Source organism: Somniosus microcephalus, chromosome 21 (genome assembly GCF_052327205.1).
Source record: "Somniosus microcephalus isolate GS21.2 chromosome 21, FLI_Smic_1.0, whole genome shotgun sequence".
In the NCBI taxonomy this organism is placed as follows: Eukaryota; Metazoa; Chordata; class Chondrichthyes; order Squaliformes; family Somniosidae; genus Somniosus; species Somniosus microcephalus.
Window position 1 is genome coordinate 63,390,118 of NC_141007.1, and position 14,843 is coordinate 63,404,960.

Here is a 14,843-nt window from a genome sequence, read left to right on the forward strand (position 1 = left end):
CAGGGTGCGCGCGCAGCAGGAGCAGGTGAGACGCGGCGTCTCTCTCTGTTCCGCGCTCGGCTCGGGCGGCGGGGGCTCTCGAGAGTGCGGATCTCGGCCTTGGTGAGCGGGAAGGGTTACCGCGGCAACCGGGCCCACCGGCCGTCTCTCAGAGCCGCAATCGGCGGACTTCAAGCCGGCTCGGCAGGGGGGGCGGGCGGGGGCTCGGAGAGCGGGGCTCTCGGGAGTGCGGGGCGGGGCTGGGGTTGCAGAGCGGGGCTCTCGGGAGTGCGGGGCGGGGCTCGGAGAGCGGGGCTCTCGGGAGTGCGGGGCGGGGGGCGGCTGGGGCTTCGAGAGCGGGGCTCTCGGGAGTGCGGGGGCTCGGAGAGCGGGGCTCTCGGGAGTGCGGGGCGGCGCGGCAGGGTTACCCCGGCAACCGGGCGTGGCCGTCTCTCAGCCTCAAGCCCTCCCTTCCTCCCCCCCCCCGCCCCTCCTTCCCCTTCCCCTCCCTTCCCTTCCCACCCGCCCCCGCCCTCCCTTCCCCCGCCCTCCCCCCCCGCCCCCCCCCTTCCCCCCCCCCGCCCTCCCCCCCCCGCCCTCCCTTACCGCCCTCCCTTCCCCCCCGCCCTCCCTTCCCCCCCCCCGCCCTCACTTCCCCCCCCACCCGCCCTCCCTTCCCCCCCACCCGCCCTCTCTTCCCCCCCACCCGCGCTCTCTCTTCCCCCCAGTCTCTCTCTCTCTACCCCCCGCAGTCGCTCTCTCTCTCTCTTCCAACAACAACATGCCCTCGAAAAAGCCTCGGCACCGCCGGGCACTTCAGCTAGTTAGAAATATAGGGTGTGCAAGCAGAACATGAAATATGTTATTTGTAGTTGTGCTATGATGCACTTACACTCAAACTTTGAGTTCACAGAATCACAGAAACCCCCACAGTGCAGATAGAGGCCATTTCGGCCCATCGAGCCTGCACCGACACATATCCCACCCGATCCCCGTAACCCCTACATCAACACATATCCCACCCTATCCCCGTAACCCCACGTATTTAATCCCCCTAACACTAAGGGTCAATTTATCATAGCCAATCAACCTAACCCGCACATCTTTGGACTGTGGGAGGAAACCGGAGCACCCGGAGGAAACCCACGCAAACACGGGGAGAATGTGCCAACTAAGTTAGTTAGAGGAACTAAGATAATCAACCAATAATTGTGCCATGCTCTATATTGAAATTGCTACCCAGTGACAATGGTAGGCTATCTACATTATAATTGGTGTTTTTTTTATATTCCAGCTCACTCATTCAAGTAGATGGTGCCGTTTTACATGCTATTGAATCTGTAGTCATTGATTGGACACATCAAGTGAAAGATGTATTAAACAAGGATTCAGCACAATCGTTGCTGGATGGCTTAAACCCTCTGCCTAGAGAAGAGATTGATTTTTGGGACTTAAGACTGAAGGATCTAAAATGCCTTAATGAACAGGTGCTCATAAATGTTCACATTTAAAATAAGACAGTAAATCGATCAGAAACCTCATGTTTTATTGGTTACAAATTTTACAGAGCCTTGTAAAGTCTTGCAACATTAGTACTTTAGGATGCTGAATATGATTAAGATACTCTTATAAAATGTTAATAAAATCAATCCAACCCCAACCTGCCAACAAATATGAAAATCATCAATTTGCCATAGAGGTTTAATCACCTGACCAAGTAAAGAGGTTACATTAGTTTTGCATTGATGTGGATTTTCATATTCATAACTATGCAAGAGGAAAACCAATGTGGTATAAGTGTTGGAGAGAATTCAGAAGATGTGTGGAAGGAGTGGGTCAAATGGTGGGATTGTTGGTGTGCTGGGGAAAGGGTTTGCTTAGGAGATTCGCTCCTCAATAATCTGCTGCCTTACAGCTCTGGCAGTTGGTAGCAATGATTGGCCTTGGTCTTCTTCATTGTCCTCTTCTTCATCCTGCGCTTGCACATCTTCCTCCTGTGGCAGCTGCTAGGCTTGGCACCTCTGAATGACATAGTTGTGTAGCATGCAGCAAACCACTACAAATCTGGAGACTCACTTAGGGCTCTCCTGCAGGTCTCCACCGGATTGGTACACTGCAAGACTCCACCAGACTGGTTATTGACGCCTATTGTTTGCTCAATGGGAGCTCTGGTTTCAGTGTGCCTCTCATTGTATTGGAGCTTTGCGTTTGTGCCTTGGTTCCTGGCAGGAGTCATGAGCCAGGTGTTGAAGGGCTACTGATGTCTGAAGGAGGTAGGCTCACACCTACTGGTCTGAATCAAAGACAGGGTGGATTTGAGGATTGGTGCAGTATGAAGGCATCACGTTTACTGCCAGGAAACTGGGCACAGACCTGTATTATTCGCTGCCTGTGATCACAGACCAGCTGAACATTAAAGGAGTGGAACCCCTTCCTGTTTCATACATATGTTCTTGAACCAACAAGAGGACAGATCATACTAGATTTAATGATGAATAATGAGCCAGAATTTGTTAACAATCTAACGGTACGGGAACAGCTAGCTAACAGTGACTATAACATGATTGAATTCGATATTAGGCTTGAGAGGGAGAAGGATGAGTCACAAACCAAGGTTTTAAGTTTAAGTAAGGCTGACTTTGATGTGAAGAGGCAAAAATTGACCACAGTAGACTGGGCAGAACTGTTAAGGTGTTCAAAGAAGCATTTGGTGCAATACAAGACCTGTACATACCCTAAAGGGCAAGAGCTCTACTTGTGTAATTAAGTAACATTGGTCAACAAAACATTAGAGATTTAGTGTAAAACTAAAAGAAATGGCTCATAGAAATGCAAAAATAGTGGAGATCCCACGGACTGGGAGAAATATAAAGAACAGCGAAGGAATACAAAGAAAGTAGTAAGAGCTGCAAAAAGAGAATACGAGAAAACACTTGTGAGGGATATCAAGGACAGCACTAAAGGTTTTTACAAGTATATTAAGAGAAAGAAAGTGGCTAAGGGTAATGTGGTACCTTTAAAGACAGACACATGTGATACAGTAATTGAAAATAAGGAAATGGCAGACTTGCTAAATAATTACTTCACTGTAGAGGAAGAAGATAAAGTACCAGAGATATGCGGAATACTAAAAGTAAATCATGGGGAGGAACTTTAGTAGATTTAATATAAGTAAAAAAAAATGGCAATGAAGGAAATAAAGAGACTGAAGATAGATAAATCTCCAGGACCTGGTTTCCACCTCAGGGTAGGTGAGGAAATTGTAGATGCTTTAGTCATGATCTTCCAAAACTCTCAGGACTTGTCCCCTTGGATTGGAAAATTGCAAATGTCAGTCCATTATTTAAGAAGGGTGGGAGAGATAAGTCAGGAAGTTGTAAGGGGTTGTTTTAACGAGCTTATGGTGTGCTAGATCGGTTTTGATTTCGCACTGCTCGTGAGCGGTTCCGAAGCACTCCCCCCTCACCGGTTCTAGACACTGGGCTTATTGCCAGACAACCTTGATGTGTGGCCCAACTTGTGACTCGGAAGACAAATGGATCAGGTGAGACAAGGTGAGTTTTAAATCAGAAATATCTTTATTTTCAAGGAGAATAAACACAGAGAATGCAAGAATCAATTTAGACAAAAATCATTAGCACGTCTCCCAATGGGAACTAAAATTTAACACACAAGGAATAACTTTGACTATCTTAAATCATAGAACACTTCTTAATCAGCGGTATACTAAAACGGGGGTGGGAAAAGCACACGGACACATCGAGGGATAAATCACACTCCTGAATTACAAAACCCTTAATGTTACAAACCCTCCCGTTGCTAAAATATACCTCAACTATGTCAGTTAGGTAGAGTTGGGCCTTTATGCTCACCAGAATTATAAAACCCTCCTGGACCTTGGTACTCCTTGTTACGTCCGGGATCTCCAATCTTCCTTATGGGACCGGCTCCTGGACCCGCTCTCCTGCACAAACTTGGAAGTCCTCCGAACTCCTCGAGCCGTCTCCTCTTCCGCACGGTCTTCGAACTCCTGATGGTATCAGGACTTGGACTTCACTGCTTCTGGTGAATCTTGTGGATCTGTCTGAGTCTGGCTGTATCTCTCCTGCACAATCTTGAAAGTCCTCCGAACTCCTCGAACCGTCTCCTCTCCACTCGGCCTTCAAACTCCTGATGGTCTTGGATCTGGACTGAACTTCTGAATCTGCTCTCCTGCACAATCTTGTGGGCCCTCTGTGCTCCTCGAACCTCACCAGGGTTTTTAAAACTGTCCTTGACCTTGGTGCTCCTGTATGAAACTGTGTTTTGAATCTGTCTGAATCTCACTGAATGAATCTAGCCTGTTAGAATTTCCCTCAACAGTTATACTGTTTCCTAGCCCTTATCTCGGCGCCAAATCAGGGGTTTTCTTTTGTCAAGGTAATGGGCAGGCTGCTTTGACAAAAGCAAGTACTTTATTTTAATGTCTTGTAAATGAAACTGATGGGATCTGTCCTGTGTCCCTCTGAGTTTGGTACAGATAATGGTTTTTTTTCTGTGCTCAGCGATTTCAGAGATGGGTTTGCATTTTGCTAGCAATTAGCGCACCTCCAGGTGCAAATATTTTTGTTTACGAGTTCGTTACTGCTGTAACCATATTATCATATCAATAGCAGTAAGTTCTGGAATCTTCTAATCGGTGATGACTCAGGCTGCTGTAAGATACTGCTGGTGTGTCCTTTTGAACTGAGCCATGAGAACTGCCAACTCCATCTTGTGTTCTCACAATGTGACCATTTCAGGGGTTTTACCAATCTAGACTGTATTTTCTGGATTTTGCGAATCCTACAAAGTTATAGATCTATTATTCTAACGTCTGTTGTGGGGAAGTTACTAGAATCTGTTTTTAGGGACAGGGTGACTGAGCACCTGGACAAATATGAACTGATCAGAGAGAGCCAGGATGGACTTGTAAAGGGTAAGTGCTGTCTAACTAATCTAGTTGAATTCTTTGAGGAGGTCACTAACTTCCTTTAATAATCAAATAACTAGGGCTGTAGATAGGGCTTTAAACTAAAAATGGGGGTGGGGTCAGGTGAGGGGAAATTTAGAAATCTAAAGAGAAAGGTCAAGGCAATAGAACAGTGAAGCGATTTGGGTAAAAATAAGCAGAGTGTGACAGGAAGGGACAGAAAGTTTAACAGTAGCAGTGTAGCAGAGAATAAGTTCAAAGCAGGGAATAATAGTGAAACATTTAAATTAAAGGCTCTTTATCTGAATGCACAAAGCATTCTTAACAAGATAGACGAACTGGTGTTACAAATAGAGATAAAGGGGTTTGATCTAATAGCCATTACAGAGACGTGGTTGCAATGTGACCAAGGTTGGGAACTAAATGTTCCAGGGTACTTGACATGTCAAAAAGACAGGCAGAATGGAAAAGGAGGGGGAGTAGGACAGTAGAGAGAAAGGATCTCAGCTCGGAAGATCAGGAAGTAGAATCAGTATGGGTGGAGATAAGGAATAACAAGGGGCAGAAAACACTGGTGGGAGTAGTATATAGGCCCCCCTAACAGTAGCTATACCGTTGGACAGAATATTAATCAAGTATAGTAGGAGCTTGTAACAAAGGTAACGTAATAATCGTGGGGGACTTTAATCTTCATATAGACTGGACAAATCATATTGGCAAAGGTAGTCGAGGACGAATTCATGAATGCATTCAGGACAGTTTCCTAGAAAAATATGTCATGGAACCAACAAGGGAATAGGCTATTTTAGATCTAGTATTGTGTAATGAGACAGGGTTAATTAGCAATCTCACAGTAAAGGATCCTCTGGGGCAGAGTGATCATAAATATGATAGAATTTCATGTTAAGTTTGAGAGTGACTTGCGTAAGTCCGAAACTAGAGTCTTAGGGACAAAAATTTGCCCCGCCCCCATTGGGGCACTATCTTCGCCTGCCTTTTAGTGCCCCGAAAAAGTTAGTGCCCCTGCGCCTGAAATTCACTGGAAATGCCCCAAGAGGGAGGCAGGACACTGCTGGAAGTGCTATCCCTGCCTCTTGGGGTGCTACCAGGGAATATAGAAACATAGAAGATAGGAGCAGGAGTAGGCCATTCGGCCCCTCGAGCCTGTTCCGCCATTTAATGAGATCATGGCTGATCATCCAAATTCCGTACCCTGTCCCTGCTTTCTCCCCATATCCCTTTAGCCTTAAGAAATATATCTAACTCCTTCTTGAATATATTTAATGAATTGGCCTCAACTGCCTTGTGTGGTAGAGAATTCCACAGGTTCACCACTCTCTGGGTGAATAAATTCCTCCTCATCTCAGTCCTAAATGGCTTACCCCTTATCCTTAGTCTGTGACCCCTGGTTCTGGACTCCCCTGCCATCGGGAACAGCCTTCCTGCATCTAGTCTGTCGAGTCCTGTTAGAATTTTATAAGTTTCAATGAGATCCCCTCTCATTCTTCTAAACTCTAGCGAATATAAGCCTAATCGACCCAATCTCTCTTCATACGCCATTCCTGCCATCCCAGGTATCAGTCTGGTGAATCTTCGCTGCACTCCCTCCATGGCAAAAACATCCCTCCTCAGATAAGGCGACCCAAGCTGCACACAATACTCAAGGTGTGGTCTCACCAACGCCCTGTACAACTGCAGCAAGACATCCTTCCTCCTGTACTCGAATCCTCTCGCTATGAAGGCCAGCATACCATTTGCCTTCTTAACCGCCTGCTGCACCTGCATGCTTACCTTCAGTGACTGGTACACAAGGACACCCAGGTCTCGTTGCACTTCCCCTTTTCCCAATCTATTGCCGTTCAGATAATAATCTGCCTTCCTGTTTTTGCCACCAAAGTGGATAACCTCGCATTTTAATGCATCTGCCATGCATCTGCCCAATCGCCTAACCTGTCCAAATCGTACTGGAGTTTCTCGGCATCCTCCTCACAGCACACACGCCCACCCAGCTTTGTGTCATCTGCAAATTTAGAGATAATACATCTAGTTCCCTTGTCTAGATCATTAATATATACAGTATTGTGAATAGCTGGAGTCCTAGCACCGATCACTGCGGTACCCCACTAGTCACTGCTTTCCATTCGGAAAAAGATCCATTTATTGCAGCTCTTTGCTTCCTGTCTGCCAACCAGTTTTCTATCCAAATCAGTACCTTACCCACAATCCCATGTGCTTTAACTTTGCACGCTAGTCTCTTATGCAGGACCTTGTCGAAAGCCTTCTGAAAGTCCAAATACACCACATCCACTGGTTCTCCCTTATCTATTCTACCAGTTACATCCTCAAAAAATTCGAGTAGATTAGTCAAGCATGATTTACCTTTTGTAAATCCATGTTGACTTTGTCCGATCCTGTCACTGTTTTCCAAGTGCTCTGCTATTACATCTTTTATAATGGACTCTAGCATTTTCCCCACTACCAATGTCAGGCTTACCGGTCTATAATTCCCCGTTTTTTCTCTACCACCTTTTTTAAATAGTGGGGTTACATTAGCTACCCTCCAATCCATGTGAACTCTTCCAGAGTCTTTAGAATTTTGGAAGATGACTAGCAATGCGTCTACTATTTCTAGGACCACTTCCTTAAGTACCCTAGGATGTAGATTATCAGGCCCTGGGGATTTATCGGCCTTCAATACCGTCAATTTCCCTAACACCATTTCCCTACAAATACTGATATTTCTTTCAGTTCCTCCCTCTCATTAGACCCTATGTTCCCCGACATCTCTGGGAGTTTATTTGTGTCCTCCTTTGTGAAGACAGAACCAAAGTATGTATTTAATTGGTCTGCCATGTCTTTGTTCCCCATTATAAATTCCCCTGATTCTGACTGCAAGGGACCTATGCTTGACTTTACCAATCTTTTTCTCTTCACATATCTATAGAAGCTTTTACAGTCAGTTTTTATGTTCCCTGCAAGCTTACTCTCATACTCTATTTCCCCCCTCTTAATTAATCCCTTTGTCGTCCTTTGCTGAATCCTAAACTGCTCCCAATCCTCAGGTTTGCTGCTTTTTCTGACCAACTTATATGTTCTCTCCTTGGATCGTATGCTATCCCTAATTTCCCTTGTTAGCCACGGTTGAGTCACCTTTTTTGTTTTATTTTTATGCCTAACAGGGATGAACAAATTCTGTAGTTCATCCATGCGACCTTTAAATGTTTGCCATTGCCTATTCACCATCAGCCCTTTAAGTAACATTCCCCAATCCATCCTAGCCAACTTGTGCCTCATACCATCGTAGTTTCCTTTATTTAAATTCAGGACCCAAGTCTCTGAATCAACTACTTCACTCTCCATCTTAATGAAGAATTCTATCATATTATGATCGCTCCTCCCCAAGGAGCCTCGCACAACAAGATTGCTAATTAATCCTTTCTCATTACATAATACCCAGTCTAAGATGGCCTGATCTCTAGTTAGTTCCTCGACATATTGGTCCAGGAAACCATCCCGCATACATTCTAGGAATTCCTCTTCTACAGTATTGTTACTAATTTGGTTAGACCAATCTATATGTAGATTAAAGTCACCCATGATAACTGCTGTGCCCTTATTGCACGCGTCTCTAATTTCCCGTTTAATGCCATCCCCAACCTCAGCATTAATGTTTGGGGGTCTGTATACAACTCCTACTAATGTTTTCTGCCCCTTGGTATTTCTCAGTTCTACCCATACAGATTCCACATCATCAGAGCTAATATCCTTCCTTACTGTTGTGTTAATCTCTTTAACCAGCAATGCTACCCCACCGCCTTTTCCTTTTTGCCTGTCCTTCCTGAATATTGACTACCCCTGGATGTTGAATTCCCAGCCTTGGTCACCCTGGAGCCATGTCTCTGTAATCCCAATTATATCATATTCATTTACATCTATTTGTGCAGCTAATTCATCCACCTTATTACGAATGCTCCTCGCATTAAGACACAAAGCCTTCAGGCTTGTTTTTTTTATACTCTTCGACCTTTTAGAATTAGTGTTTACTGCGGCCATGTTTGATTTACACCCTTGATTTCTCTGACTTCCACTTTTGCTTTTCTCCTTCCTGTCTTTTGCTTCTATCCTTGCTTCCCTTTCCTCTGTCTCCCTGCACAGGTTCGCAACACCCTGCCATTTTAGTTTAAACCCTCCCCAATAGCTCTAGCAAACACTCCCCCTTGGACATCGGTCCCGGTCCTGCCCAGGTGCAAACCGTCCAGTTTGTACTGGTCCCATCTCCCCCAGAACCGGTTCCAATGTCCCAGGAATTTGAATCCCTTCCCCTTGCACCATCCTTCTAGCTACGTATTCATCTGAAATATCGTTCTATTTCTACTCTGACTAGCATGTGGCACTGGTAGCAATCCTGAGATTACTACTTTTGAGGTCCTATTTTTAATTTACCTCCTAACTCCCTATATTCAGCTTTTAGGACCTCATCCCATTTTTTACGTGTATTGTTGGTACCTTTATGCACCATGACAACTGGCTGTTCACCCTCCCCCTCCAGAATGCCCTGCAGCCACTCCGAGACATCCTTGACCCTTGCACCAGGGAGGCAACATACCATCCTGGAGTCTCGTTTGAGGCCGCAGAAAAGCCTATCTATTCCCCTTACAATAGAATCCCCTATCACTATAGCTCTCCCGCTCTTTTTTCTCCCGTCCCTTGCAGCAGAACCACCCATGGTGCCAGGAAATTGGTTGCTGCTGCCTTCCCCCAATAAGCCATCCTCCCCAACAATATCCAAAGCAGTATATCTGTTTGAGAGGGGGATGGCCACAGTGGACCCCTGCACTACTTGCCTGCGCCTACTACTCTACCTGGCGGTCACCCATTCCCTTCCTGCCTGTGCAGCCCTTTATCTGCGGTGTGACCAACTGATTAAACGACTAAAAGCCGACAATCCTCTGGACCTGATGTCCTACATCTGAGTTCTAAAAGAGGTGGCTGCAGAGACAGTAGATACATTGCGGGCGATTTTCTGACGTCGGAGGAGGCGGGTTTGGAGGTGGGAAAATCAGATTCAAAGAGGTCAGGTTCGGAACCCGCCTCCGTGGGATTTTGCCAGTTCCGGTTTTGGAGGTCGGGAAACGCTCCTGCCTCCAGCTGGCCAATGCGCTATTTAACATCCTTAAATGCTTGTTAAGGGCCTCTCTAAGTCTATTTTGAGAGGCCCTCCTGATTTTTTCCAGCTTTTCAGTGTGATCCACGCACCTCCTAAACCACGCCAGGTAAACCTGGCGGGTTGACTCGTGGGTGGCCTCCTCACTGCTGCCTTATTGCACATGTTTCTGCAGACCCTGTACTTTTATTACAAAATTGAGTTTTTAATATATCATAGATTCTTTAACACCACCTTTCCTGATAGCATCCCTAAGAGTCCCTGCTGTCCTAAATTAGCCTCTGCCCTGAGCAATCATCCTTGCTGACCTCAATCTGCACCTGAACTCACATTGGCTGCCTCACTCCCAACCTTTCTACCTTCCTGTCTTCACACATGAACTCTCCCACCACTTGACTTCTCCACACCTAATATCTTGATCATTAATGAGGCCATTTTTGATAATTTCCCACCTCCTTCCCAATCCACATCCCTTTTTGCCATCCAACCACTGTACCCCAACTCTCCACCCCGGAAAAAAAATCCTTCAACTCCCTCATCAGCACCCTCGAACTCCCAGCTCCTTCTCCTCCGATTCGTCAGGCTCAATGACATCAACAGAGAGGCTGGTCGCAACAATAGTCCTCCCTCCCCTCAGATGTCCTTGGGCCTACCAGATCTCAAACAGTTTCCAACCTTTGCTGCTCCCATTTGGTACAGTCACCATGACCTCAAATCTGAGGGCGGCAAGCTCAGCACATGTGGCTCACAACCACCTTGACTGTCCACTGCCTGATCTGCCTTGACCATTCCAAGTGGAATCGACAATCCTAAACTTCTGTCTCCATTGCCAACTGCCTTCTTTGACTTCCATTATCTTCTCCCTGCATCTTCACCTTGAACACCTAATGCAAGGAGATAATTGACGTTTCCAGCTCTAAGAAAGGCTGTCTGCTTGGCTGCCAACATTTTCTCTAAACCCATCATCCCTTTGTCACTACCATTCCCAGCTCCCTCCTCACCCTGGAGCACTCTGTAATTTATCTCGCTTCTAATCGCCAGCTCTCATTAGATTCATGTCCTTTGAATTCCATATCCTGTTCCTTTGATCCCCGCCAAACCCAGCTCCTCATGACTCGAACCACTCCTGGGCCCTAAGTTGGCCAGCATTGTCAATCCTTCTGTTTTCAGACTCAATTCCCTTCTCCCTTTCAAAATTGTTGTCACTATTCCCTGCTAAAAAATCCCTACCCTTTACCCTTATGCAACTTGAACGACACCTCATCATTGCCACCCAACATTGTCCGACTCTGCTGCTATTCAAATTCCTCCAGTTTAGTTGTCATCCTATAACACAGTAACCACTCCAGTCAAAGTCACCAGTCACATTCCTACTGGTGCCCTACTTGAAATTATGTCCCGCCCACTTGGACTACACTGCCACATTGACCTCCTAGGCCCAGGAATTTCTGGACTCGGGTCTTTACCTCCAACTAATGCATCTTACATGCTATCCTACTGTGTACTCTCAGATTTCAAAATGGTATGTGATCAAAATAAAATACATACGTTAGGGAATATATATATATATATTTTCATTTTCACATAATGGACAGAGTTGTGTATTTCAATTCATAAAGCACTAGAATACCAGTTAATAAAAATGGAATTTGACTTAGTCAAATGCTGTAAATCAGTGACCCTGATGTTATGTCCTCCATGGCACAAACACTCCTATTATAAAATAGTTAATCCTCCAACTCACTCTGAGCAATGCCATGCGAGATCTACGAGTAAGTTACTAAACAGTACAGGAAAAATAATTCTTGAACAATACATCAAAGCTAAACAATGATTTTAGGATAAGGATAGAATAAATTCAAACAAGCAAACAATACAGATCTCAATAAGTTAGTTATATAAAAAGTGATCAACACATGAATAGATTTCTGGGAAGTGTAGTGGACATAGTGGAATCATTTAAGAAATAGATGCTGTGATGGGTTAATTGTGAAATTTTTCTAACTGGTTAGCTGAATTGAGATGATCTGAATAGTTATTTTCATCTGTATTGATCTTGTGAACAGATAATCCAGCTTCAATGTTGTCTTCCTCATGTCTGAAACAGGCATAAGTGCTTTGCATATGCAAATAAGGGACCTAACACAAGTTTGAGGTCCCCATTGTTTGCAGCTCATTTAAGGCTGGACAGATGAGCAGTCTGACAGCACAGTCATTGGAGTGCTGGAGAGATTGAACTCAATGCCATCAGCATACATGTGGAAGTAGACCCCCATATCTGTGGCTAATGTTGCCAAAGTAGAGGAGGGAGCCAAGAATGGTTTTGTGGGGATTTCTGAGGCCCATGGGAAGAGAAGCTATTGCTAAAGATGCTCTGAATATGATCGGATATGTATGCAGAGGTTGAGGAGGACAAGGAGGGATAATGCACCATGGCCACAGTCATACGTAGAGAATGTCTTTCAAACTTTGCTTTGGACTCTGTCAATGCAATGTGAGGGGTGGAAACCTGATTGGAGGGATTCAAGCAGGGAACTGCAGGAAAGCTGGTTATGGCTGTGGGAGACAGTGTCAGCTGTGTGAGTTGGTAGCACACTCGCCTCTGAGTTGTGGGTTCAAGTCCCACTCCAGGAACTTGAGCACATAAATCTAGGTTAACACTCCAGTGCAGTGCTGAAGGAGTGCTGCACTGTCGGAGGTGCCGTCTTTCAGATGAGACGTTAAACCGAGGCCCCGTCTGCTCTCTCGGATGGACGTAAAAGATCCCATGGCACTATTTCGAAGAAGAGTAGGGGAGTTATCCCTGGTGTCCTGGCTATTATTTATACCTCAATCAACATAACAAAAACAGATTATCTGGTCATTATCACATTGTTGTTTGTGGGAGCTTGCTGTGCATAAATTGGCTGCCGAGTTTCCCACATTACAACAGTGACTACACTCCAAAAGTACTTCATTGGCTGTAAAGTGCTTTTTGAGAGGTCTGGTGGTTGTGAAAGGCGCTATATAAATGTAAGTTTTTTTTACATTCAGGTACTTTGAAAGGGCCAAGATGATTGGAAATGGGGTATATGGTGAATTCACTTGCAATTAATTAATTTGAAGTGTGGTTACTATTCTGTGGGGAAATGTAGTAGCCATTCTGTTCCGAGCCAAATACGAAAAACAGCAATGAGACGAAAGACCACTTAATCTGTTTATTGGCGGTATTGATTAAGGGAGGCCAATTAACTTGGACACGAGGATAACTCTAATCTCCTTTGAATAATGTCATAGGGTCTTTACCATACAGAGCCTTGGTAAGGTTGCCAACCCTCCCAGATTATTTGGGTGTCTCCCGGAATTGAGTGTTACTCTCCCAGGCACTGCTGCTGGTAAGCTGGGAGAAAAGCCGAAAAGATTTGAGTGGGGAGAAAACCCAGGAAATATCGCCACTAACACAGTAAAATCCAACCAATAGCTAGGAGGGTGGGAAAGGCTCAGCTTTGGGGATGGAGTATGAATTTAAAGCTGAAAATTAACCTTTAGTCATGCAGCATTCCAATTTCCCCCTCAATTTAAATGCTTTGCGCGGAGGCCTGAAAATGGTTTGGGTTGAGATCGATCACGTGGTGGCAATTGATTGATGAGAAGGGAGACAGGTGGGGCCAGGATAACAGACAAAGGCAAAAGGCATCAGCCTTGAGAAGTAGTGGGAAATACAGAGAATGTAAGAAAAATAGAGAATGTGAGGTTAACAGGATTTGGAGCAGTGGGAGATTCTGCTTTGGTAGCGGAAAAATGTTCAGCAGTAATGCAAAAACAGCTCAAGAAATGGATTACCCAGACTTGCTGCTCCAAGCCATGGTGTCTTGTATTGCAGCATTCTATGATTTATTAATAACTTTTATATACATAAATATATTGTTATATGAAAGACATCTTCTGTCTTACCCCCCAACAAAAAACTTGTGTATTGTATACTGAGTATGAAATAAAAATAATATTGTAAAGCATGCAGTTTTTAATCGTTTAAAAAATGTTTCTGTATTTCAGTTGTGGATGCCAAAAGTACGCAAAATTTCTGAAGTTTTGGAAAAATCCAAGAGCAGTTACTGGCCAGCTCTGAAAAGCCTTTATGGTGACGTCAGAGCAGGTACAGTAATAACAATGTAACAAGATTTTGATTCTTTGGGCAGGATTTTCATTGGGCCATGGAGTCGGGATTGGAGGCGTGTGGGGGGTTAAAATCCCAAAATCTGGGGTCCCGACCCCATCCCACACCCAAACCCGCCTCCATGCCAGTTTCAAAGGAGGCGGGTACCCGCCCCGCACTGGGACCCGCCTACCTGAGGTGGGAAGGGATTAGTGCCAATTAACTGCCTGTTAACAGGTAGTTAACAGGCAGTTTTTAGCCTAATCCCTATTTTTAAGGTTGAAGTGTGGGATTCCCGACAGCTCCAAACCACGCCAAGTTAGGGGAGGCAAGCCGTCGGGTTGAAGGACTTGGAGGGGTCGAGATGTCGGTGTTCAGGTGAGTGATGTGTGCATGAGTGCAAAGGTAAGTGTTTGGTGTGTCTAAAGTGATTAAAGAAGTTTAAATGACCTTTTCTTACCTTTTCAGCCTTCCTTCCTTTAGGTCCCGGGAGTCCCTCATCTCACCGGCACAGAAAGCAGAATGGCTGCGAACTGTCAAAAGTGACAGCCTTCAGCTTACTGTGCAGGAGAAATTTCTAACTGAGTCTGTGGAGAAGGACTCAGGTTAGAAGT

The 14,843-nt window shown here is 45.2% G+C and overlaps 1 protein-coding gene across 1 annotated transcript in view; it reads left to right on the forward strand.

Annotated features, from left to right (window-relative positions):
• LOC147102876 (dynein axonemal heavy chain 17-like) overlaps positions 1–14,843 on the forward strand; it is a 908,504-nt gene that overhangs the window by 73,369 nt on the left and 820,292 nt on the right. The window contains exons 7-8 of the mRNA XM_085963770.1: positions 1,274–1,466; positions 14,130–14,229. Coding sequence (XP_085819896.1) covers positions 1,274–1,466; positions 14,130–14,229 — 293 coding nt within the window. The remainder of the gene's footprint in view (positions 1–1,273; positions 1,467–14,129; positions 14,230–14,843) is intronic.